Source organism: Prionailurus viverrinus, chromosome A1 (genome assembly GCF_022837055.1).
Source record: "Prionailurus viverrinus isolate Anna chromosome A1, UM_Priviv_1.0, whole genome shotgun sequence".
Lineage (NCBI taxonomy): Eukaryota > Metazoa > Chordata > Mammalia > Carnivora > Felidae > Prionailurus > Prionailurus viverrinus.
In genome coordinates, this window is record NC_062561.1 from 82266654 (window position 1) to 82291021 (window position 24368).

At 54.3% G+C, this 24368-nt stretch overlaps 1 protein-coding gene across 12 annotated transcripts in view; it reads left to right on the top strand.

Annotated features, from left to right (window-relative positions):
• ATP11A (ATPase phospholipid transporting 11A) overlaps positions 1 to 24368 on the top strand; it is a 121674-nt gene that overhangs the window by 42621 nt on the left and 54685 nt on the right. For all 12 annotated transcript variants that reach the window (XR_007150290.1, XR_007150353.1, XM_047849460.1 and 9 more), the window contains exons 2-4: positions 15485 to 15607; positions 22688 to 22777; positions 23559 to 23639. Coding sequence is in view for 10 of the 12 variants with exons in the window: in XM_047849460.1 (XP_047705416.1) it covers positions 15485 to 15607; positions 22688 to 22777; positions 23559 to 23639 (294 nt within the window). In the remaining 2 variants the exon portion in view is untranslated. The remainder of the gene's footprint in view (positions 1 to 15484; positions 15608 to 22687; positions 22778 to 23558; positions 23640 to 24368) is intronic.

The following is a 24368-nucleotide window of genomic DNA, read 5'->3' on the forward strand; positions in this document are numbered from 1 at the left end:
AAGCTGGCCCTGGGTAGGGTAGTCCCGCTGCCCCCAGGGCCTTTCAGGAAGATATTCCTGGCCCCCCTGCCAGCTGTCATCAGGTTGGCCATGGGCGCAGTCTGGGGTCTGCCACAGCTGAAAGCCAGGAGCCCTTCTGATTATGCTGTGCCTGGTGGGGATACCTGGACAGCTGCTCTCTGAGGTCACCAGATCAGATTATCACCGAATTCTGCTGGGGAGGATGAGCTCTCTGCCATCACCTGGTGCCGTGGACCTTTCTTGACCATCCTCACCTCCCACAGACGGTCCCTCCTTCCGGCCTGTGGCTTTGGCTTCTGGAAGCTTCTCTCACTGACCATCTGGCCTCATGCTGCAGGCTGGCTGGGCCTGACGGGGACAGAGCCCTGGGGCTGCCCTCTGGCCTCTTTTCTCTGTCCAGCTCCCCAGACTTGCCCAGGGCCTCAGTCCCACCACTGCTCCTCAGACTGTTCTGTGACACAGGTGGGTTAGGAAAACAGCCTGGAAGAAGGAAGAAGAAAACGTTCACTGAGTGAACCTCAGATGCAGAAGGAAATGTTCAGCTAATGTTTTCTTGGTGAGAACGAGGGCAGCTCTCTGGATGAGTCACCAGCTCTGAGGAGCAAAGAACCATTGATTTCCGGCCACTGTTGGGAAGTGAGGGGACGTAGTGGGCAATGATCAGTCACCCCAGGGGCTGGGACCTGACCTTTCACCCCATCCATGAACATCTGGAGGGGATGCCCGGTGGGCGAGCTCCTCCTGTCTGGCGAGGGACTCTCGTGTGCCCCCAGCCACCTGCCCTCCTGCTGATGGGACCGGCTGCACCCCGTGTCTGTGGTGGGGGCCTCCCTGCCCAGCCCACAGGTACAAGCCACACGTGGTGTGTGCATATAGTAAAGTTAATTTTGATAGTGTTTATTTAACCCCGTGCTATCCAGGATATTATTGCAACTTGAAGTCAGCATAAACATCATCAGCATGTTTTACGTTCTTCTCTGCACATGAAGTTTCCAGAATCCAGTGTATGCTCTGTATTGGGTGCCTCACTGGGCAGCGGCCACGCACAGGGGTGTTGCCTCACACTGAGAGGGGCCGCCCTGTCCCCACCACCTGCCTCCTCTTGACACTCACATCACTGACCTGAGCGGGTGTCCTGACTTTCTCTGAGCTCTGGGGTTGGCTTGTTCCAATGTGGTTATTTTCCCCAAAACGGGGTCTATGCCTTGGGGTTTCAGAGACCCTGCTGCACCTCAGGCCGCCTATTTACAGACTGTGGGCCCTGCTAGGCCGCGATTTCTGTCCGTTTTCCCCAAACGGTGTGCCGTGGTTCTGGCTCGCCCCTCACCAAGTGAGTATTTCGTGTCTGGAACATCCGTCTACACTGCAGCGGAAGGTGTGTAATTTCAGCTGTTAAAATGTGTATACGACCTTGCTTCTGTTTGTGAATTCAGTAAGTTTGCCTGATTTTCTGGCTGATTCATCTCAAGGGGAGGAGTGTAGCTGTGGGACGTAAGTACAGAAGCATGTGGTTTTCGTGGCCGCGTCCTGGGGCTGGTTTTCCGAGCGCTGCACGGAGACTCAGGGGTTGGGTGCTTGACAGTCGCAGCATCTGTCCCACTAACGTCCACCCGCTGTCCCAACACACCATTTTCTGCTGACCCACGTGCTTGGGCGGTGTGGTGTCCTCACCCGTGTTTTACTGTCAAGGAGCCACGGAAGCTGCATTGTGACGTGAATAGCCGGGGACACGCAGGATGAATTTCCACCAGAATGAGTGGGCCAGGGCCAGGGCGTCCTGGGGAGGAGGGAGCAGCTGCGAGGGTGGGTCACCAAGTTAGGGGCAGATGTAGGGGTTGGGCGCGTGCCGTGTGTGCAGGCCTGCTGCTCTGTCCTCGCAGAGTCTGGTGTGCGTTTCCCGGCGTCCTTGCCTGCCCGGTGGGTGCGCAGCACTGACCGGCAGCTTGGGGACTGCTGGGCGTGCGGCCTCCTCCTCTTGTCTCAGGGACACAGGGCAGTGTGCAGCTGTGGGCCATGGGGTCCTAGGGCCTCTGGCTCCCAGAAGGGCAATCATTATTTTGCAGTGACACAGACCCTGCGTTTTCTCGTTGCGGGAGGAGCTCACAGGGCTGGGCAGCAGCGGCCTGCGGCCTGGGTGATGGGGGCCCAGCTGGATTCTCTGGCCAGTGGAGCAGGGAGCCGGGCTCAGGTCCTAGTACCTGGTGTATGGTCCTTCCCGGAGGCCCCTCCACGCTGAACCTCTCTCAGAATTTGACCTGTTCTGCCACCTGATGGCTGCCTTTGCTCCTCCCCCCACCCCCCACTAATGTCAGCTTGATTGGGTCCTTGTTGACTGGTTCGGCTCCCTGCACAGAGGCCACCCCGGCTGTCATCAGTCACCTGAGCCTGACTCTGCCACCATCTGTCCTGTGGGGAAATTGCCTTCATCCTCTCTGTGCAGTCCCTGCCACGCCATGCCCCATCCCCGGGCCAGCACAGGGGGGTCCCCCGTTGTGCCTCAGTCTAAGTGAGCAGACCCCCCACAGTACACTTGGAAATGGTCGGTAGAAGCGACTCACCTCAGTTTACTTGGGAGCCCTTCATAATGTCCTGCTGTCTGCAAATGCAGGGAGAGTGCTTTGCAAGGGAGTCACTCAAAACCAGGATGGGAGGCTGGATGGGGGGCTGGATGGGGGGCTGGATGGGGGCTGGTTTGACCACTCCCCTGCCATTTTCACGTTTATGTTGCGGTGCACATGGCGTTTCTCCACATGCCGCTGTCTGGAGGGGAGGGTTGGATGCCTTGGAGGGGGTTTTGCTCTTGCCCTACTGGTCTCCTCAGCTCCTAGACTCAGTGTCCCTTTCCTCTGCCCTTGGCATGCTCTAGGTGCACGTGTTCTGTGTCTCTCTACCACTGGGAACCGCCAGAGTCAAGCAAGGCCATGGTAGGGTAAAAGTCACTGTGCTTAGAATTTTTATTTCGATTCTGGACCCAGGAAACGTCAGCTTAGTCAGCTGACATTGCACATGTTCCAGATGGTCAGTGTTTTCAGATGACGTGGACCATCCCTGTGGCTTTTGCGATCCAGATGATTTTGTGTTTAGAAATATGTTCCTGGCAGAAAACTGCCCCCAGATCTTATAAATACCCCACTTTTGTCTGGGAAGGGAAACCATGTGTCACCACTGATTACAGTAAGAGGTGGTCCAGGTCTGTCACAGACACCTTGGGCTCTGGTCCGGCGGGAGCAGAAGGGGCCACACGCACTGAGGTCCAGGCACTGCCCACCGGCCACCAGAAAGGCTGGTAACTCCTGGCAGAGAACGTGGATCCCATGGATCCCGTGGAAGCTGCTGACACACATCGGCTCCAGTGGGGAGCGGGGTTGTGGCCATCATACCTGTGCAAGGCCCGCACAGCGGGGTGGAAACTACCAGGTGCTCCCCAGGAGTGGAGCGCGCAGTGGCAGGTGCATGTGGGCTGGGGCTGCGGAACGGGAGCTAGAAGAAGGCCTATTTTTAGAAACACCTAAGCACTGTGTTATCTTCTTACTCCTCAAACAGGAAATGTTGCCTTTGAAAGCTATAAACAGACACAGGAGTGGGACTTGCTCTGTTACTGGATCCCTGTGACTGTGACAGGGGCTGTTAGGAGGACCACCACAGAGACCCATCCAGGAATCTGCGGTCGGTTGGGTTACACGCTTCTGTTACAGCCGCACCATGTAATTTGGCTAATGCGTTTGCTTTGTTTGAGCTGACATTCAAAACTTCCATTAGGGGACTAACAGGCTAAAATTGATTTTCAGCATATTTCTGAGAATCTCTCATGTCCCTGTGTGCTTCCTGACTTTACCGCCCGGGCTGCTGCACCCCGAATCCTCACGGAGCAGACGGTGGAGTTGTGAGGAAGGCCCGACTGCCGTGGTGCGGTGGTTCAACCATGTTCTGATGGAGTTCTGAATTCAGGGTCTCCTCGTCCTGCCTGGGATGGCAGAGAAGCAGGGGGGGACAGCAGAGAAGGAGGGGGGATGGCAGAGAAGGAGGGGGGATGGCAGGGAAAGAGGGTGGGCAGCAGGGAAGGAGGGCGGGTGGCAGGGAAGGAGGGGGGAGGCAGGGAAGAGGGAGGACGACAGAGAAGGATGTTCATGCTGAGACTCCGGAAACCCCTTTCCCTTCTGGGGGTAGCAGTGACTACATCTAAAATAAAGGGGCCTTATGTGCCCCAGAAGTGAAGGGTCCTCCTTGGTCTGCATCCAGAGCGTGAGGGGACACTGCTAGCTCTCTGCTGTGTTTGCCCCATTCTACTTTGGCCACAGTTTCTTTCTGAGTTTCTCTGTTAGGGATACGTCTTTGAAAACACATTGAACTCCATTTACCCACTAGAAAATGCCAGAACCCTAAGAAAGTTATCTGTGGTCCCCACACTGGATGGAATCTGGTAGAATCCGTGTCTCCAGGGTGAGAGGGAAGTGTGAGGCAGTCCCCACAGGTGTGGGGGCACAGACCCGGCCCTGTGAGCACGCCCGCAACCCTGCACATGTGTGAGGGGCTAACCAATGGCATTATTGGGATATAGTTTGTATGTCATAAAGCCCACCTCTTTAAAGAGTACAGTTCAGTGGGTTTTAGTACATTTACCAAGTTCTGGTACCATCATCGTAACAGAGTTTGAAAACATCTAAATCATCCGAAAGAAACCCCGTGTGCTTTAGCAGTCCCCACCCCCCAGCCCTGGCAGCATGGACCTGCCTTCCTGGTGTGCCGTGTAGACGAGTCAATGTCTGGGTCCCTGTGATTGGCTTCTTTGGCTTGGCCAGGTTTCAGTATGCACATCTCTGTTGATGTTGGCTGTTTGTAGGCCTTTGGAGAAACGTCTATTCAAATCCTTGTTATTTGTCTTTTTATTTCTGAGTTGTGATGGTCTATCTTGTATCCCAGGTACGATCTGTTACTAGATGTGGTTTGTGTGTGTTTTTTTGTAGGGGAGCCATGGGGACCATTCACACACCCTTGGGGGCCACTCAGGCAAGGACTTGACCTGTATGTAGTTCACCTGTGGTCCCCCAGGGACACGGAAATCTGTGGCCGCTCCGGGGTCATGTCCCACCCCCCCTCCCCAAGCCCCATGGGAGGGCATCTCATGATCTCCCAGGTGATGGGGGGGCTACCTCCTGCTCCTGCACGCCCAGAACAGAGCCGCAGCTATAACCCCTTTGCTGCCCCTGGACTTGGTTCTTGGCACCAGGGTGTGGGACTGCTGTTCTGTTGGAAAGGACGGTGCTCTGCACTTCAAAGGGGCCTTCAACCCCCTGACGTAGCCTTTCTTCCAGAGCCCCGTGGGTGGCTTCCTGCCACCCCCGCCCCTCCCTTCTGAGCAGACAGGCGAGTTGCCCTTGTAGCTACTGGTAAAGGCGGGTTAGCTCTTTGCAGACCTGCTGGTCTACATGCATCCTAGGCCACGATCCCCCCCGGAGGTGAGGAACTGTGGCTAAGCCCATTTTGTGGGCTCTTCTCCCTGAACTACAGGCTCCACCCCTGCTGGTGACCTCTGATCTGTGCACGAGTCCAGGCCAGTGTTAGGGACACCGCCGTTAAGAGAAACAGCTAAGTAGGTATATTTATTCTGACACTTAGTAGGTTTACAATTAATAGCTGGAACAACCCTGCGTTTGTCACTTGGACACAGTGTCTGCCATTTGGTTCAGCAGCAGGATGTAAAGACCCTTGAAATATTGAGGTTCGTAAGGAGTGTTAGTAACGCCTCTTAGGAAGACAGAGCTTGTTTTCACGTCGAAGGTTAGACAGGTGGGAACTCAGGGAAAAGCAGACGCTGAGAGGCAGTGCTTGCTGGGTGGTTTCTTCCCAACACTGGGGCTCCTGGGGAGGACAGAGCCCTGCAGGACTCACCCAGGGCCGTGAGCTCCCGGGCGAGGCCCGCGCAGAGCTCAGGGCACAGCAGTCCTAACCTTACTCATTTCTCATCAGCAGTTTCATGAAAGCTGGTTTGCTGGAGTCTGCTGCTAGGATTTTCCTTTACCTTTGAAACTGTGGATACCGGAGAGGCTGTGATCTTGCCTGTCGTACAAGGAAAAGTCAGAGGTCCTGCCCAAAATCAAGGCTTTTGGTGCCTCGAGGCTCATTAGTGAGAAGAATGGGCAGGAGCCGTCCTGTCTCTCTGTTGATTACATTTTGGAGAAATGGGGATGAGGATACCGTGGGGGAAGATAAAGTAGACCCTGTTCCGGAAATTACCTTAATCGAGGACCCTTAGGGAAGTTGGCATTCTGATGCACAGATTGCAGACAGAGGACATCTGAACCCCACGCAGAGCACCCAAAGTTCTCAGAGGACACGCTGGGAGGTGTGAGGAGCCCTTCCCAAGTCAGAGGCCGCAGCACAGACGGAAAGCCAACATTTACGAAACAGCACCAGAAACACGAGAGAGCAGGGTCCCTTATGTCTCGTTTTCCCGTATTTATGTCCCCTGGTCACCATTGGTTTAAAACCTACTAAAATGTATTTCTTGCCTTGAAGAGTTTGAAAACCCCTGGGTTCGCAGTCAGGTTGATGTGAATATGATTTTCTCCTTTGTGCAAACCTTTCTTGTCACGCCCTGTGCTGGCCACACGGCACCCGGCTCTTGAGGAGCCTGACCGTGTGCCGGGCACGGTCACAGTCACGGCAGCGTCCGACCTGTCCCACGTGGGAGCCATGGGCCCGGACTTCAGCAGGTGGCGGCTTCTGCCCGTCCTTTGGGGATTGTTGTCGTCATCATGTATCTGGGAATCAGAACTCTGAGCACGTGTGAGGGGAATCATCGCTCTCCGTGGAGTTAGAGACTTGACTCCACTGGTTTTGTGACTTGGTTTCTCAGTCTAAAGGCCAGGTCTTGCTCAGTACTCGCAGGCAGGTCCCTGAACTTCTTAGGAGGAGTTATGAGAAAACAGCCGGAGGGGCGGTGATGGAGGGAAGCCGTCCTTGGAAAACCTCCTTGCTAGGGTGGGGTGCTGTTGCTCAGGGTTGACGTCATTCTACTGGACTTTGAGGGACACCGGCGACGATCTGCCCTCAGGTGGTGCACACTGAGGTCACCTGCTGCTGAGGTCACCTGCTGCTGGGCGGCACGGATGACCGCGGGCAGTGGGGCGAGTCGAAGTGAGCCCACTGGGCAGCGTGGACCAGCTCTGCCCCCAGATCCCTGCTCTGGGACGTGCGGCTGTCTCTGTGGGGACCACCCGCCCCATCTGGCAGGTCTGCAAAGCCCCTGCATCTTCTCCACGAGAGAAACAAGTGTGATCTGGTTGTGTCCAGGCCGATTGGGAGGATTCGCTATTTATGAGTCTTTTTCTGGAAAAGGGTTGGGGGGGAGCTGGTACTGACACATGTCCCATTTCTTAGCTGCCGGGCCGCGGGGCTGCTCTGTGTCAGGCTTTGTGTTTGGCTGGTTCTTAATTGAAGGTGCCGGGAGCCCCTGAGGCTTGAAGCTGATGCAGGAAGGTGGCGTCTGGCGCCTGCAGGGAGGGCAGTGAGAAGGGCCTTTCCCGTTGTCCCCCCTCCTTAGCAGAGCCTGGCCTGAGCCCTGTGACCCGTGTGCATCCCTGAGTGTGCTTGGGGCATTTTTGCGTCTTCCCCGGAGGCTTGCCCACCTCCCCCAGGCCGTGCCCTCACCAACGTGTCACCAACCCCCTTCCTCAGCTTGTAGCATGAGTCCTGTGGCAGGCGCCCAACTTGGTTCTATGACCACAGCCCCCAAGGCAGGGAGTTCACTCCACCAGGGGTGGGAGGGAGTCTGAAGAGCCAGCGGCTGTGTCCCGGGAGCAGGTGGGCTCGGGAGCCTTTCCTGCTGTAAGGGCAGGGGTGTGGCTGGTGTGGCCTCTGACAGCCTACGGGGGGCGGGGGGCGAAGCTGGCCTTCTTGCTGCTGTCTGCCACCTGAGGTCTGGGGGAGCGGCAAAGGAGGCAGGCGGCCGTGCCAGGCTTATGTCCTTTCCTGCTGGTTTTCTTAGTTTCTTTGATATGGCTGTGTGATGAGCCAGCTGTTAAAATGGTTCTGTACTTTTATTTTCTGGAACATTCCTGGTCCTGATTCTGTGCTCTGCCCTGGAGAGTGAGACCTTCAGGCAGAGCCAGAACCTGGTGACTCAAACCCCAGGACTGTACTTGAACTTCATTCAGGGTCAGGGTCACGAACTTGAATACCCACCCCCCCATAGTTGAAAGATAATTTTCAAAAAAGGTAAAGAAAGCCATGATTCTCGTGCAAATACCAACGGACACGGGTTTAAGGATTTTATTTTGCTTGTAGTGAGGGAACCGGATACTATAGCTGAGGGGGTGAGGCACTGGTGGACAGACTCCAAAATTTCTAATTAATTTCTGAAAAAAATTCATGTGGTACAAACATGGCAAAAATGTTCACACGCTAAATCTGCTGGTTAATTTCTACGCTCTGTGGTTTTCTGTGTCTGAGTCGCTCATATGGGTGCTGCCCCCATATGAGTGAAAGTGGTTGGAAAAGTAGACAGTGCTCAGTGATGGGGACCAAGGGCCAGGCCAGCTGGACACTGCAGCTCTGACCACACCTGTGCCAGGCCCCCAGCCCAGAAGGATCAGGATCCATCACTGACCTCTGATGCTTGGCCCCCACTTCCAGGGGTGGGGCTAGCCCTGGAGCTTGGTCCTGCCCCCGGCCACACCTCCTACATGCAGGGCACCCTGCCAGCCCTGGACGAAGGCTCCTTTCTTTCTTCCAGTGGGCTCTGCTGAAATCTGTGCGTCTGTGTAGAGACGGGCCTCCAGGTACTTTGTCAGTCCGTCCTTGACACTCCACTGTCTGTCCACATGGCACAATCAGTGAATGGACAGGACGGGGCCTGGACTCTTCCTTTTCTCACCAGGATCACACACTTAATTGCAGGAGAGTCTTTGGTGGCCTGGCCTTTGCCTGACCTCAGAGTCGCTGCTCTGCTCCATTGGTCCTTTTGTTAGTTGTGGGCAAGGCCACGCGGTCACCTAGTCTAGTGTCATCACTCATTTTCAAGAAGACGGTTGACACCGAACCCTGTTTAAGCCATTCTGCTGACCTTTGACGTCTTCCTGTTGGGGTCCAGGCCCACATGGCGGTGGCCCTTGGTTTGGGATTGCTCCCTGTCAAGTGGCGGGTTCTAGCAAAGTCTGCTTGAAGATAGGAGTGCTCGGGGGTCCAGGAGACAGGAGTCAGGATCTAACTGAATGCCTCAGGACACACTCAAGCCTGCACCCTGGATCTCATGGAACCGAGTGTCACTTGGGCCGAGAGGACTGCGGCAGTCATGGAGAGTGTAGCCAGTGGTCGGCCTGTCCCTGAGGCCCTCGGCCGCCGGATACAGGCACCATACTGTCAGAGAGAGTGCCACCACGCACGTGAACCTGTACATGTCTAGGATTTTCAGGCAGCAGAGGTTCAACCCCAATGTCAGAACTATCTTTAGAAAAGAAGGATCAAAGGAAGGAGCCCTGCAGGCTGTTCAGAGAGCTGGGTCAGCGTTCAGAGAGCGGCTCTGACAGTTTCTACGTGGCTCTCGTCTCGTGACATTGCAGTGACCCTTTCTCAAAGCGGCTGCCTTCTGGGAGGGTGGGGCTGCCTCCGCTCCTGGGCTGGCCGGGGGGAGGGGGGGGTGGGAGTGGTTGCACCTCGCTTCTCTTCCTGCTCTCTGCACATGCTCCCTCCACCGGCTCCGGGAAGACCGTGTCCTCCAGCCTCACGCGGAATCTTCCAGGAGGCTCCGGGGCCCCAGGGCTGCTGCCTGCGGGCTCCCTGCAGACCCTCTTCCTTCCCCGACCCTTCGGCATCCTCCCTGTCTGCTCCCTTCTGGCCATGTGACGGTCACAGGAGAAGCTGACAGGCATGTTTAGCGCTGCCCCCACCCGCCCACAGCTTCTGCAGACGCGCCTGCCTGTGACGGGCAGGTAAGCAGATTCAGATTCTGAGCAGGTGCCTTGGGGCTCTGGCCACTGAAGGTCCGGTGAGATCCGGTGGTCCAGCTTTACAGCTTCCAAAGCCCCTGCCCTGTACCTGCCACTGGGGTCCCCAGGGGAGCAGCGTTGACAGGTCTTGTCTGAGGCTGTGGCTCTCAGGGGTACACGGGAGATGCACACCACCCCCCTGCCATCACCGGGGTGACTCATCATCTGCCCACAGACTCATACAGAGCACGAACCGGGCACCACAGACCTGAGGTCTTTTGTATGAATCCCACTGTGTCATGCCCCCTGCTGGATTTCTCACTTCCTACAAGGTTTCTGTTTGCAGAATCTGCGGGGAAGGCTGGAAAGGGGAAAAAGGTTCAGACACAAGCACGGCCTCTCCCGCTAAGAGGACGGAGGACGAGCTGGAACCACAGGACTGTGCGTGTGGTGGGTGTGTGCACGAGCTGCTTGACCCTCGACCATGGCACTGCCCACGTGTTCCCGGGATGACAAGTGGCGGCCTCGTGTGCATGTGGCCGCATGCCGCTCGCTCAAGCCTGTGTATCGGTCATTGCCAGTGACGTGTAACCCACCCACCCCAGGGGCCACCCTTCTGCGTGGACACTCATCGGTGTCTGCTGGAACATGTTCCCAGTGCTGTGCGCCCGCCATGCCCCCAGTCAGAATATTTTCCTCCAGAAGAAACCACCCGTGGTCACTTGTCCAGCCCTTGGCAAGCCCTGTCTGTCTGGACTTGCATGTCCTAGACAGTTCGCATGAATGGAACCCTACAGCACGTGGCCTTTTCTCTCGGCTTCTCCCCCTTACGTGCATTTTCAGGGTTCACCCGTGCTATAGCGCGTGCTCTTTTCATGGCTGTGTAGTAAGTCCATTGTGTAGGCGGAGCAGCCTTGTCGTCTGTCCCTCTGTTGGTTGACATTCAGGTTGTTTCCACTGTTCGGCTGTTGTGAATGATGCTGCTGTGGACACACGTGTGTGTCCGTGCTTATGTGGACCTGCGCTTTCGCTTCTCTTGGGTGCGAAACCAGGGGTGGGATCTCTGCGTCGCTTGGGGACTCCACCTTCACCCTCCTGGGGAAGTGGCGGACTGTCCCCTCCACTCTCCCGCCATGATGGTGAGGCCCCCGCCCCCTGCACCTGCCTCAGTGGCGGCGGATGGGGGGGGGGGCGGCATGAAGTGCGGTGTCCTTGTGGTTCCGATTTGTACCTCACACCCACTCGTGATGGTGAATGTCCAGTGTGCTCTGTTGCCTCCAGCTTGTCTGAATATCCGTTCAGCGATGTGAACGGACTGGATGTCGGATCTTTGGTGAATTTAACCGTTTCAGAGTCAGCTGCTTTATCGAGGTCAGAAGTGGACGACGGAGGGTTTGCTGTGTTGCCATAAGCTTTCTGTCCACCGAGTCATGTCTACACGTGTTCGAGATTTAACACCCTTTCTGTGTAAGAGAATACGTTCACACAATGACCAGCATCGTAAGAGCCCATTAGTGACACACAGTCTGCTGGAATAAACTGCACCATCTGCCTGCATCTTTCCAGATTGGACATAAATGTACTGCACATGTTAGTGAAACGGTCCAATTTGTCTGCAGTGTTTTCTGTGCTGTGGAACAAAGGTGGGACTTTTTATTCCCAGCTCAGTGGGACAGAAGCGCTGAGCCCTCCGGGGCATGTGACCCGCAGGGCACTGTGCCATCACCTCAGAGGACGCATCGTTCACACCCGGATCTGCCGGCAGGTACGCAGGTTGAGAGAGCCGAGCCCCATGGCATACGGGGGTTCTGCTCTCTGGTCTTGCTCACTGCTGAAGAGGCTTCCTTGTTTGTGGTTCCTCCTGGTGCCTCGTTTCTGGAACAGCATGCCCACCTGGAGCAGCCTGCACCCAACAATTTCACCAAGCCCCCTGCCCCCCACCCCCTGTTGTAGTTTTAGGCATTTGCCCCCTCGTTCCTGTAGGTAACAATCTCATTCATGTGGAAATAGGAAGAGACTCCTCCCCCCTCTGACCCACCAGGCAGGGCGGGGGGGGGGGGGGGGGGGCCTCCGTGCTCCCGGTGAGTACAGCGCGGGGGTGGGGTTTGCCTCTTGGAGGCACGAGGGCACTGGGCCCTGCTGCATAGGTCAGGTGCACACTTTAGAGTGGGCTTGGTGCTGGCCTTTGTGGGTGTGCAGGTGCCCCCTGTGCAGCCAGGGCGCTGACAAGGAACGATCAGTGTTGGAGCCTGTACTGCTGCTGAGTGTCCCTGGCCACATCCAGGGCTCCAGGGTTCATGTCACGGAGGGCGTCCCATCCAAGACGAGTCCCTAGAAAGAGAGGCTGGCGTGTCTGTCTTCCTGCCCTCAGGAGGTTTTGTGACAACGCACACCTTCATTCTCAGGGCTCCCAGTGACAGAATTGCCTTTTTGTGTTCAGCAGAGTTGCAGAACAGACCAGGTGACGCATACTTGGTTCAAGACCAGCGAGGGGCGCCAAGGTGGCTCAGTCAGTTAGGCAAACAACTTCAGCTCAGGTCACGTTCTCACGGTTCGTGAGTTCAAGCCCTGTGTCAGATGCTGCTGTCAGCGCAGAGCCCGCTGTGGATCCTGTGTCTCCTTCTCTCTCTGTCCCTCCCCCTCAAACATAAACATACATTAAAAAAAAGTGTGTAATTGGGGCTAATAGGTACTAAGTGTGCAGAGTAGCAGAGGATTGCTGACAAAGCGGACACAGAAATGTTGAATCACACGTCCATCGTCACGGGGCCGGTCAGCTGCAGGGCACACGCATGATGTGGGCGTGATCGTGAACTGCTTTCTCCGGGGGCGTCTTGTTGGACGTGTTGTCTATATGTTTTGCACACCTGGTCTTAGCTTCCTCAGAATTGGACATTTTGGCACAGAACAGCACGCGGAACTCACCTGGGTCTTGGTCTGAACCCAAAGACGCTTCCTGCGTGTCAGGGCCACACACGAGACCCCTTGTGAGCGCCGTTCCTTGGTGTCCCTCCTTGGGCGCTATTACACTGACCACTTGGTGAGCAGAGTCAGCCGGAAGCAGAACGCCACCATGGCCTTTCTGCCCACCGACTCATAGTCTATTCGTAGAAGCAGCAGGTCTGGCCGAAGCTTGTGGGTCATTGCTTCTTTTTGTTCCTTGGGGAACAGCATGAAGGTAGCTTCCTTACGCACAGCCTAGTTTTCATCCAGTAAGTACGTGGCTTGCTCCCAAACGGTTTTTTTGGTTGCAGTGACATAGGCAAACCCCAGTGCTTGTTGGTGTTCAGTCACTTTTCTGGGCTGGTCTTGTCCCGTAGGCAGACATAGTGCCCCGACGTGCAGTAGGTAAAGTCGTGGGCTGGACGTGGCCAGGAGGCCCTTCTCCACGCACCACAGACACGTCCCCTGGCTGGGAGGATCGGGGCTTCCAGAGTCGGTGTTGTGGCTGAAGCCTAGCGGCTGGCTTTGAAGTAGGAGCAGGGCCCCCGGGGTTCTCATTTTTGTGTTACAAGTCATGTTTTAATGCTTTTCTTCCCTTTCCGATTCCTCTATTATGTGTTCCTTTTCAGCGTAAGTTCCGGAATCCGTGGGAACGAGAAGCATCCGCGGCTGTGTCTTGAGCATGAAGGGATGTCCGGGACTTAGATTTGTGTGTAAAGCTCTTACGCCGCTGTGTCAGCACCCATTACTGGTGGCCTCACCTGGATGGGGAAGCAGCGGAAAAGGCCGTGGGCAGTGGGGACGCGGCCTGGCCCTTGCATCATGGGCTCCTGGGGCACCATATCCGAGTTCCTGCCGGTTTGGGGGCCCAGCCCGTTCCCTCCGGCGATCTTGCACCATTTCCCATGTCCCTGCCGCATGTCTCTGGATACGGGTGGAGTTCTGGGGACCAAGTCGGTCTCTGCCCTCAGTCCGCATGGACATCCGGCAAAGCCAGGCCCTAGAGAAGGCACGGAGGGAAAGTGCGTGCGGGCGGCTACCGTGGACCCCGCGGTGCTGGGGGCACATCTATAGACTTCTGACCCCACGAAGCTGGGAGGTAGGCCCGCGCCATGCCACGCAAGCAACAAGAGCAAAACAGTGTGACGTGAGGCTGTCCTTGCCTCAGCCCACAGGGACACTGCTGGCCTGTGTGACCCCGTCCACCTGGCTCCACAAGCGAGGGTGGGCGCCACGCCGGGCGGAACACTCTGGCTCCCCACAGCCGTGCGGTTCTCTTCCCGCTCCTGTTCTCCGTTTCCCGCTTTCGTTCCTCATCAGCCACCATGAGTGAGGGGCTGTCAGTGTCCTCAGGGGCCGTGAGGCTGCCTGAGGCCAATGTCTCAGTGACAGCTGAGTCGGAGCTGTGATCTGACCCGCCCTTCTTCCTGTCCCATCACCCTGACCTTCTGCAGTGCTGGTGTTCCCACCTCCTCCCCACCATGGCTCACTGTACCCCAACAGGCTGACGGAGTGTGAGGCCAGGACCTGGGCTGGGCTGCCGGTCTGGGGGTTCCAGGACCTGGGTCTGGGCTGTTGTATGGAGGGGGCTAGGACCCGGGACTGGGCTGCTATATGGGGGGGGGGGGGTCCCAGGACCTGGGACTGGGCTGCTGTATTGGGGGTCCCGGGACTCGGGACTGGGCTGCTATATGGGGGTCCCAGGACCCAGGGCTGGGCTGCCGTCCTGGGGGTCCCAGGACCCGGGGCTTGGCTGCTGGTCTAAGGGGACCAGAACCTGGGGCAGGTCTGCTAGTCTTGGTGGGGGGGACCAGAACCCGGGGCGGGGCTGCTGTACTGGGGGGGCCAGGACCCGGGGCTGGGCTGCTGTGTGTCTGGGGTCCAGAACCCGGACTGGGCTGCTGTATGGGGGGGCCAGGACCCAGGGCTGGGCTGCCGGGTGGGGATCCCAGGACCTGGGCTAGGCTGCTGTATGGGGCTGCCAGGTGGGGGTCCCAGGATCTGGGCTGGATTGCTGGTCTTGGGGGTGCCAGGACCCGGGGGCGGGCTGTGTATGGGGCTGCATTTTATCTCTCATCTGTGGCTGCAGTGTCATAGGCACCTCCATGCTGAAGGCACAGGGTCTGGTTCGGTGTTTTAAAGGTTCTCCTGTCAGAAAACATTTACCAGGTGCCTCGCGCACGTGATACTGAATAGTAGAGTCAGACGCCGGCCTCCTGTCTTCCCAGGAGGGCCCTTGAGCAGGGGGACCCGAAACGGCTCAGCAGCTCCATCGTGAACTCATAGTTTCACCCTGTTGTTAAAGACCCACCACCACATTTCTAAGGGGGCTGCCTTTTCTGTTGGAAGCGTCGGGACCGTGCTGGGCCTTCTGTCTGCGTATGAGCCCAGCCACGTCTGTTCCCCTGACCACCAGCTTGTAAGGGCTTCCCTGTCGGGTGCAGACCGCCTGGCTCGGCCCAGTTCCTTGAGGAACTTAGCCCGTGGGGGTAGAGTGACGGGAGCCCGCTCTTCCCATGAGCTAGGACGCGCCTTACAGCTCGCGCTCCGCAGAGGGGCCGTCACCTGTGCTGACGGCGCTCTGTTCTCCACAGTGTGCTGGCGAGGAGAACTGCGTGGACAGCCGGACCATCTACGTGGGGCACAGGGAGCCCCCCCCAGGTGCTGAGGCCTACATCCCGCAGAGACACCCCGACAACAGAATTGTCTCCTCCAAGGTGAGCTGTGTCCCTGTGGCGGGTACCCGCCCCGCTCCCGGGGCTATCGCCACGCTGCTGCCCGCCACCCGGCGCCATGGTGGGTGTCCACGTGGGGCTGGTACGCGTGTCCCACGCCTGTCCCCACAGCCGGTGACAGACCGCATTCCCGTCACCTCCCTTTAATCACCCCAGGGCATAAGAGGCCTGCTTCTGCCATGTGTGTGTTGGCTGGCCACATGCCTGTGTGTCCTGGTACACACATCCGTGTGGGGGACCCGGGTGCGTGTCCCCGTGCGCACATCCATGTGGGGGGACGTAGCACATTTTTTTTTTTTAAACTATCAGAGCATCTGAAATTAAGAAGAGTTGAGAACAGACAAGCCTTTCTTTTTAAGGCAGTTATTTTAATAGAACTATTTTATTTAAAACTGCCACAGAAAACAACAGTAATGACAACAGCCATAATAGCTTTAGTCACCAGAGTTGCTCATCAGGAAAATCCCAAGCGATGAGTGTGGCACGTTGCTGCCCAGCCGGATAAGTGACAGGAGGCTCCCAGGCAGGTGTTGGCAGCGGGACCTGTGTGAACCTGATAGTCTCAGGTGGCGCTCTCACTAGAGACCCGCCACTCGCCCCCCCTCAACAGGACTCTCTAACGATTCTTAACAGTCAGCCCCTGTGCAGTACAGGCGCACCGAGAGTCAGGGAAGTGCGCTGGAAACGTGGACCCGGGTGCCGTGTGAGCGTGTCGAGGTGGCGCCAGGAAACCGCCCACACTGCCCAGTGTCCATCCCGGGACATTTGTCAGGCCCTTCGGCCGCCGATGGCTCCCCGCCTCGGCTGGTTTCCCCCTCCAGGGACAAAGCCTGGCCTGAGAGTCCTAGCCCCCATCCTTTCGGGTTGGTGTGGAAAGTTCTGCCCAGGACTGAGCGGAAGAACCTTCTGGAAAACAAAGCACCTGGTTGGGGTGGTCTGAGGGCCTGCTTGAGGCATATGGTAGAAGGTAGCTGGACGCTGAAGGAGGCTTGTTTATGACCAGCGCCCCTGTCACTGTTTTCACGGGAGAGAACCAGACTCGGTGATTTCTAAATGCCGTTCCCGACTCTGTCCTGATTCGAGTGTCACAGCCAATATATTATTTCCATTTGTTCCTTTCAAATACTCCCGCAGTGACTTTGAGGTGTCCCATCTTCTTTCCACGCTCTATGAGTTGCCGCCTTTGCTCCCCCTACGGTGGCACCCGCTGTCCCCTGCCCTTCCTACACTAGGGCCCCCACGCTGCCTCGGTTCCTGACGACAGCAGGAACCCCTCAGAACAGGGCCTAGAATACCTCAGAACAGGGCACCTGGGTGGCTCACTCGGTTAAACATCAGACCCCAGCTCAGGCCATGATCTCACCGTTTGTGAGTTCAAGCCCCGCATCGGGCTCTGTGCCGACAGCTGGGAGCCTGGAGCCTGCTTTGGATTCTGTGTCTCCCTCTCTCTCTGCCCCTCCCCCGCTTGTGCTGTCTCTCTGTCTCTCTCTTTCTCAAAAACAAATAAATATTAAAAACAAAAAGATGGCTCAGAACATGGGAAAAAGAACTGAATTTGTAAAACCTGAGTTTACAACAGTTCCCGGAGAATGTTTGCTGTAATGTATGTGTGTTTCCTTGGGAAGAAAACATTTCTGTCACAAGAAAAGATTGCTGGGCAAGACTTCTTCCATGCACAGAAGTCTCCACTCAGTAAGCCTCATTGCATTTAATCAGAGAGCTTTTATTGTGTGAAAAGTTACACCAGGGGCAAAATTGCCAAGCTCGCCGTGCTTTCCCGGCAGTGCCGGTGCTACGTCAGCAGTGATTGGAGTTCCGTTTCCTTTCCGGGGGAGACACACTGGGCAGGGGCCTGGGATGAAGCAGAAACAAGAACTGAGTCCCCAGCATCCCTTTTCCTTTCCTTCTGACGACACACAGAGCCCCGTGCCCAGCACTTGAGCTCGAGCATGAGTGGATCCGGCTTCGGGAGAAGGTCGGGTGCTGCCTCATCAGTTCCATAAGGTTGTACATGGGACACAACATCCATGTGGCCCCCAGTCTGCCCTCAGGACGCCACAAATCTGATACTAGGCTGAGGCTATGCAGTCACTGCGTACTTTCGAGAAAGCTGCATCACTTGTGACTTTTGGCCAGGGAGGATGGCGTCTGCCAGTCACACGTGGGCAGACGGTGGTCCTAGGACTTGTGAGAGCATCGTGTCTGCTCCACAGCAACCTTGTGATGCCACTGCCATGCAGTAGCCCAGCCCCTTGGAAGAGGAACAGCTTGAGAACAGAGCCTGCAACCAAGCCTTAGCAGCGAGCCTGACCCTGACCCTCACGTCCACAGGCCTGGCACCACCTCCTGCCGGCCCAGCACACTGTCTGCTCAGCGTGTAACCCTAGTGACCCCAGTCGGGCATGACTGGTTTCCACATCCTGTTCTCCTAGCCGTGAGTGAGAGAGAGAAAGAGAGCCCAGCTCCACGTGTAGATTTCCTTCCATGGAGCTTCGCTTGGCCTGCAGGGCGGCGTCAGGGCCATCAAGACAGCACGGTGGGGGAGCCGCTCTGGGGCACCTGACGGTCAGGACCGCGTGGTGCTGTCCGTGTGTTCCCGTCTGGGGGTAGAGAACGGTGCCGGGCTTGTCCAGACTTTTCTTCCTGGCCATGACTGGGACAGACCGGCAGGCTGTGTTTTGTCCTGAGCCACACTCCCGGCGGGAATAGAACCATGGCCACCACCACAGACAGAGCCGGGTGCTCGGGAGGCGTCTGTGACATGGGGCACACGCACCGTGGTGCTCAGTGTCCATGACGTGACAGAGGTGAGAGCAGGGGCCGTCCTGTGGGACTCAGGACTCCTCGCAGGGTCTGCAGGGGTGAGGCGAGGCCTTCATTCTGGCACGGCCGACACCAGGCACCTGCAGTCTGTGGACTGGGTCGGGGAGCTGGCGCTTGATGCCGTGGAAGGTCTGAGTCGCACGTGACATCCTGCCCGTGTCCATACTCTCCACACTCACTGTTTAACAAAGATGAAGCCGTCTGCAGCTCATCGGCTCTTACGTGTTGTCAGATGCCCCTTTTACGGTTTCTGTCCACATGGTGCTGACCCATTTGCACAGTCACACGCACTTAAATGATTTCATGGGTTTTCACCCTGTCACACACCATCAGGAGTTAGTGACCCTCCTTTCAACCACATTAACCATCCGCGGTAATGACTTATTATAGTAATTTATCCCACACAGTAAGAAGATTACAAAGTGTAATGTCTGAGCTGCCGTGTGGCCTCTCCTGCCTGATTAGAATTCAGCAATCATGTAAATGGCTTTCAAGCCCAAATCTGGGCTGCTTCCCTTGCACTCTAGAATCTGGGAAGCCATAAGGAGTCCAGAAACGGTAGCATTAAAACGGGACAAGACCAGATATACACGTAGCATTCCAGGCTTCACGAAACTCCCCACCTGGAAGGATTGCAGTGGATGACACTCTGTTTTATTTTTTTATGCGTAAGATGAAAACTTTCTAACGTGGAAACTTTCAAAAATATGTAAAAAGTCAGTGATGTGATAATCTCTCACATCCTTCTCACCAGTGTCAGTGGCTGTCCCCGGGCGGCAGTGCTGGCTTCATCTGTGCGTCCACTTTCTACCCCACACTTGGCAAGGCATGTCCTCTACAGCATTTGATTTTCATCTTTCGATTTTTCGGTAGGTGGAGGATGGGGTTTCCAGGAGGACCTATTTCCATTCCTGTGACTTTGCTACCAAGTAACACATTACAAGTATTTGGGGAAGTTTTTGGTTAACTGGCGGGCAGTCAGTACAGGCTGGGAAATGAGGTTGGTTTCACAGGGTAGGGCCTTGAAGACAGCTCCATTTTGGGTCAGGAAATCCGTGAAGAGCAAAGGATCCTTCTAGGCTGGTCACAGAAACACAGACATGAGACGTAAATGCTGTTCCTGCGTACGAACTTCTGTTTCTTTTCATCTCCTTTTAAAAGTTAGTGGAAAGTAACTGACTCATTATGGCCCATTTAAGAGAAAAAAATATATATCTTTCTTAAAAATTTAAGAAGATTGATTGTGTTTGTATTGTTCGTCAAGCTATACAATTTTAATGTCCCTGTTATTTTTTTAGTGCCACTTGGAGCCAGAATCCCTGCCGCATTCTTTCTGGGTGTGTGCTGTGGTACTTACTTTACACGTGAAAAAAACTGGAACACAGTCCTTAAATAATTTAAATAATTCAGTAAAGTTTACTGGAGTTTTAAGTGTCAGGACCAGGGTTTGATATGGGTCTGACCCCAAAGGCCATGTGTTTTCCAGTAGAATAAAGAGGAAATACTTTCTTTAAAAAAAAAAAAATTTATGTTTATTTTTGAGAGAGAGAGAGAGAGACAGCATGAGTGGGGGAGAGGCAGAGAGAAAGAGGGAGACACAGAATCAGAAGCAGGCTCCAGGCTCTGAGCTGTCAGCACAGAGCCGACATGGGGCTCGAACTCACAAACTGCAAGATCACGACTTGAGCCAAAGTCTGACGCCTAACCAACTGAGCCACCCAGGCACCCCCAGAGGAAATACTTTCTGAATTCCATAGAATAGCCAGAGTATCCTGAGGTAGGGCAGCAAATTAAGAATTCAGATCATGTTTTTTTGTTTTTCGGGTTTTTTTGGTTTGGTTGGTTTTTTGTAGGGGCGGAGAAGACACTGCCGATACTTTGGGAGAACTGGCAGTCAGGGTTGGTTTTTTTTTGGGGGGGGGGGTTGTTTGTTTCTGGTTGAGAAACCGAGGTAAAGACAGAGCCACAAATTCCCCGCCCTCTGCTAGTGTCTGCGGCTACATTCCTGACCCAGAGACCTGCTTTTTGGTTCTCAGTTTGTTTGCACTCAAATGAAAGCCTAGTGTGTCCTTGACAAAACGCAGCACCTATTCATGATGTAGAGTTTCTGCAAACCAGGAACACAGGAGAATTTCCTCAACTCGATAAAGAACGTCTATTATAAACCCGCAGCTGACGTCGTTCTTTTAAAGATTTTTTTTTTTAATGTTTGTTTATTTTTGAGACCATGTGAGAGACAGACTGCAAGCAGTGGAGGGGCAGACAGAGGGAGACACATCATCCGAAGTGGGCTCCAGGCTCCAAGCTTTCAGCACAGAGCCCGATGTGGGGCTCGAACTCACGAATCGTGAGATCATGACCTGAGCCGAAGTCGAACACTTAACCGACTGAGCCACTCAGGCGCCCCAACATCGTTCTTAATGATGAAAAAAGAGATGCTTTCACCCTAATTGAGAACGGTGAAAGTTTCCCCGCCGCCGTTCCCATTCAGCGTCTTACTGGATGTCTTCACTAATACAGTGAGAAAAGAAAGGGAATACAAGATACGCAGTTTGGGAAGGAAGAAACCACTGTTAACAAGTGACATGATGGTCTGCAGAGAAAAATACCAAAGAAAAATCCCAACAAAACCTCATAAACAGAGCAAGGCCAGCGGCAAACAGTTGAATTCTCAATTAGAAACACCATTACGTTGGCATGAGAAAACGGAAAAACACATATGTGTAACAAAATATGTACAAGATCTATGTGAGGGAAACTATAAAACTGTGATAAAAGAAAAGATTTAGGTGAATGGAGAGACATTCTGTGTTCATGGATGGGGAGGCTTAGTGTCGTCATTAAGATGTCAGTTCTGTCCACCTCAATCTATAGAGTCAACCAAATCCTCATCCGAATCCCAGCAGGTTATTTTGTGGACATCAGGACGCTGATTCCAAAGTTTGTACGGAGAGGCAAAAACCCAGAGAGCCAACACACTATTGAAGGAGAACAAAGTTGGAGGGCTGATGCCTCCCAACATCTAGACTGGATGTCAAGCCATAGCACTCAGGATAGTGTGGCCAGTGGACCGGCATAGAGCCTGGAAATGGACCCCCATGTAAGATGGTCAACCAATCTTTGACAAAGGAGCAAAGGCAACACAATGGAGTAAAGACCGTCTCTTCCCCAAAAGGTGATGAAACCGCTGGGTGTCCATTTACAGAAAATGAGCCCAACACGGATCTTACACCATTCACAAAAATTAACTCAAAATGGATCATAGACCTAAATGTAGAACACAGAACTGTGGAAGTCCTAGATGGTAGCATGTGAGAAAATCCACACAACGTGGGGAGGGCCATGAGAGTTTGGGCACAGCGCCGGAAGCACTGGCCGTGGGAGACAAGACTGCTGACCTAGGCTGCATTAAAATTAAATTTTCCTGCTCTTCAAAAGACACTGTTAAGGGAGTCAGAAGACGAGCCACCGACAGGAAATATTTGCAAAACACAAAGCCCATAAAGGCCTGGTATCAGACAGGACACAGAAGGGAAGGATTGCTGGGGTGGGTCCAACGGGTAGGTTTGGGAATACTCAGAGCTAACAGACCAACATCAAGCTCGGTGTTTACTGGAGGGTAGTGACCTCTGGGACATGGCTGTTTGCAACACAAAAATTGAGGAAATTCTCCTCCTGGGGGAAAAAATCAAAAGTCTGGAGATTAGGAGGCGGCCAGGACCAGCCCCCCTCTCTATCCTTCCAAGCCCTCCATGTAGAGAGGCGCCTGGGGCTGACCCCGGACACCTGAGCCTCGGGGATGTCTCCAGGCAGTCAGGACCGCCTGGTGATGCCGACTTCTATTGTAGCTTCCTGTTGCCAGCTAGTAACACTGTCACAAGACCAAAGAGAGCCTATGGAGGGAAGAATGCTGAACATAAATGTTTTAACAGTCACAGGTTTACATGGCATGAAATAGACCTTAATGGTAAAACTTTCATTAAACTACGTTGTGTTATGTCTGATTATCTGGGATTGGGTAACTCGTGTGCTACTTTTGGGGTACGTGTTCTGTGTCAGCAGTTCGTATTCACGGTCAGCCAATTGATAAAATAGCTACAAAAGTCTAAATTTTGAATGGTGAGTTTTGTATCTAAACATTTTGTGCTTTGAAATCCAGCACCATCGTTGTATAGCAGAGTGACACTAGAAAGTAAAATGTGATCACAATGCCACCTCTTTGTTTTTTCTTCTCTACAGTACACGTTTTGGAACTTCATACCCAAGAACTTATTTGAACAATTCAGGAGAATAGCCAACTTTTACTTTCTTATCATATTTCTGGTACAGGTAAGGCCAGCGGACTTTTTTTTTTTTTTTAATCACCTCAAACATACATTCTAAATAAGTGACCTTCATTCCCAGGTGATCAACTGTGGCTGGCTAAGGAGGGTGAACAAGGACTTGGGGCCCTTATCTACACGTCCCCCACCCGTTTCCTTCAGGGACAAGTGTTTTGGTTCCTCTGACTTGGCTGTGACCACCTTCCCGTCCTGGAGGGGAATCAGGAGCTTACCTGGTCTTTAGGAGAAATTCAGCAGCCAGGCTCGGCTTTATTATGTGGAGCCCCTTCCCAAGTGCACAGGGTGCTCTGAAGAGATCACAGAGAGGAAGAGAAAGGAGAGAAAACCAGAGTCCAAATCAGGGAACAGCAGGTCCAATTCGTTTTCAGAATAGCAATCACATTTTCTTCAGTCACGCGAAATGCAGTGGAAGGACTTACAGAATTTCCCCACCGTTAAATTATTCAAATACTGTCATTGAAGCCTGGCGCCGAAAGCAGAGTAGAAAATTAAAATGTGCACTGGAATCAGACTTGTGTCTTTGCCACTGTTGGCAAGGTTTCCTTAAGCAGATCCCTTAACTAGAGCGAACTACCCTCGGTTTTATAGGAAACAGGATGACTAACCCCCAATCTGACCTCTAGTCGGGGGATAAAGTGGGTAACAGTAAAACAATTTGGAATAAGCAAAAGCAAATGTTTTCGTTGGCGTTACAGGGCCAACCGGTCTGTCTAACGTCAGTAATGCGTGTTTTTGAGAATGGCCCTACAATTCTCTTTTAATTGCAGTTGATTATTGACACCCCCACGAGCCCAGTGACGAGCGGGCTCCCACTGTTCTTTGTCATCACAGTCACGGCCATCAAACAGGTAAGAAGTCTGCAGAAAAAGGGAAGGCATCACCATCCCTGTTAAATAACATCGCATTTTATCGAAAGCGGAGTGATCTGGTTTGTGTTGGTTAGTTCGTAGACAATTTAACCAAGTTCTAGAAATTCATTTTGGTAACTGCCTTCGATTGACACTTGAGCTAAAATAAGAGAGATTATGTAACGCGGCAGCTAGCGTGACGCCCTGTGAGTCTGAGGGGGAGGCCAAGGTGTTCACATTCAGAAGAACCAGAGATGGTATCTGTTTTTAGAGGCTTTTCTTAGCCTGTCCACACCGTCGGCCGTCTGAGCTGTAGGCACCTGCTGTGTGCAGAGTCTGGGATGCAGTTTTCTAACAGAGCGTGCTGACTCCCAACTCACCGTGTGCAGGGGGCTGTTCTCCCGGGGCCACCCAGGCAGAAGAACACGCCTCAGTTCTTTCCACCGTGCACGTAGCCATGCTAGTGCTGCAGCCATCGCCACTGTCTGGTTCTGGAAAATTCCCATCCCCTCAGAAGGAGGCCATGAGCAGTCTCTGCTGTTCCCCTCCCTGAGCCCCTGGCCACCAGAGGTCTACCCTTGTCGCAGCCACACTTCCCACGTGGTGGGGGTGAGGTAGCTCTTTGTACTTTCGGTTTGCATTTCCTTGGTGATTAATGATATTGAGGATCTTTCCCTGTGCTTATTGGCCATTTCTACGTCGTCTTCAGAGAAAAGGACCTTTGTCCAT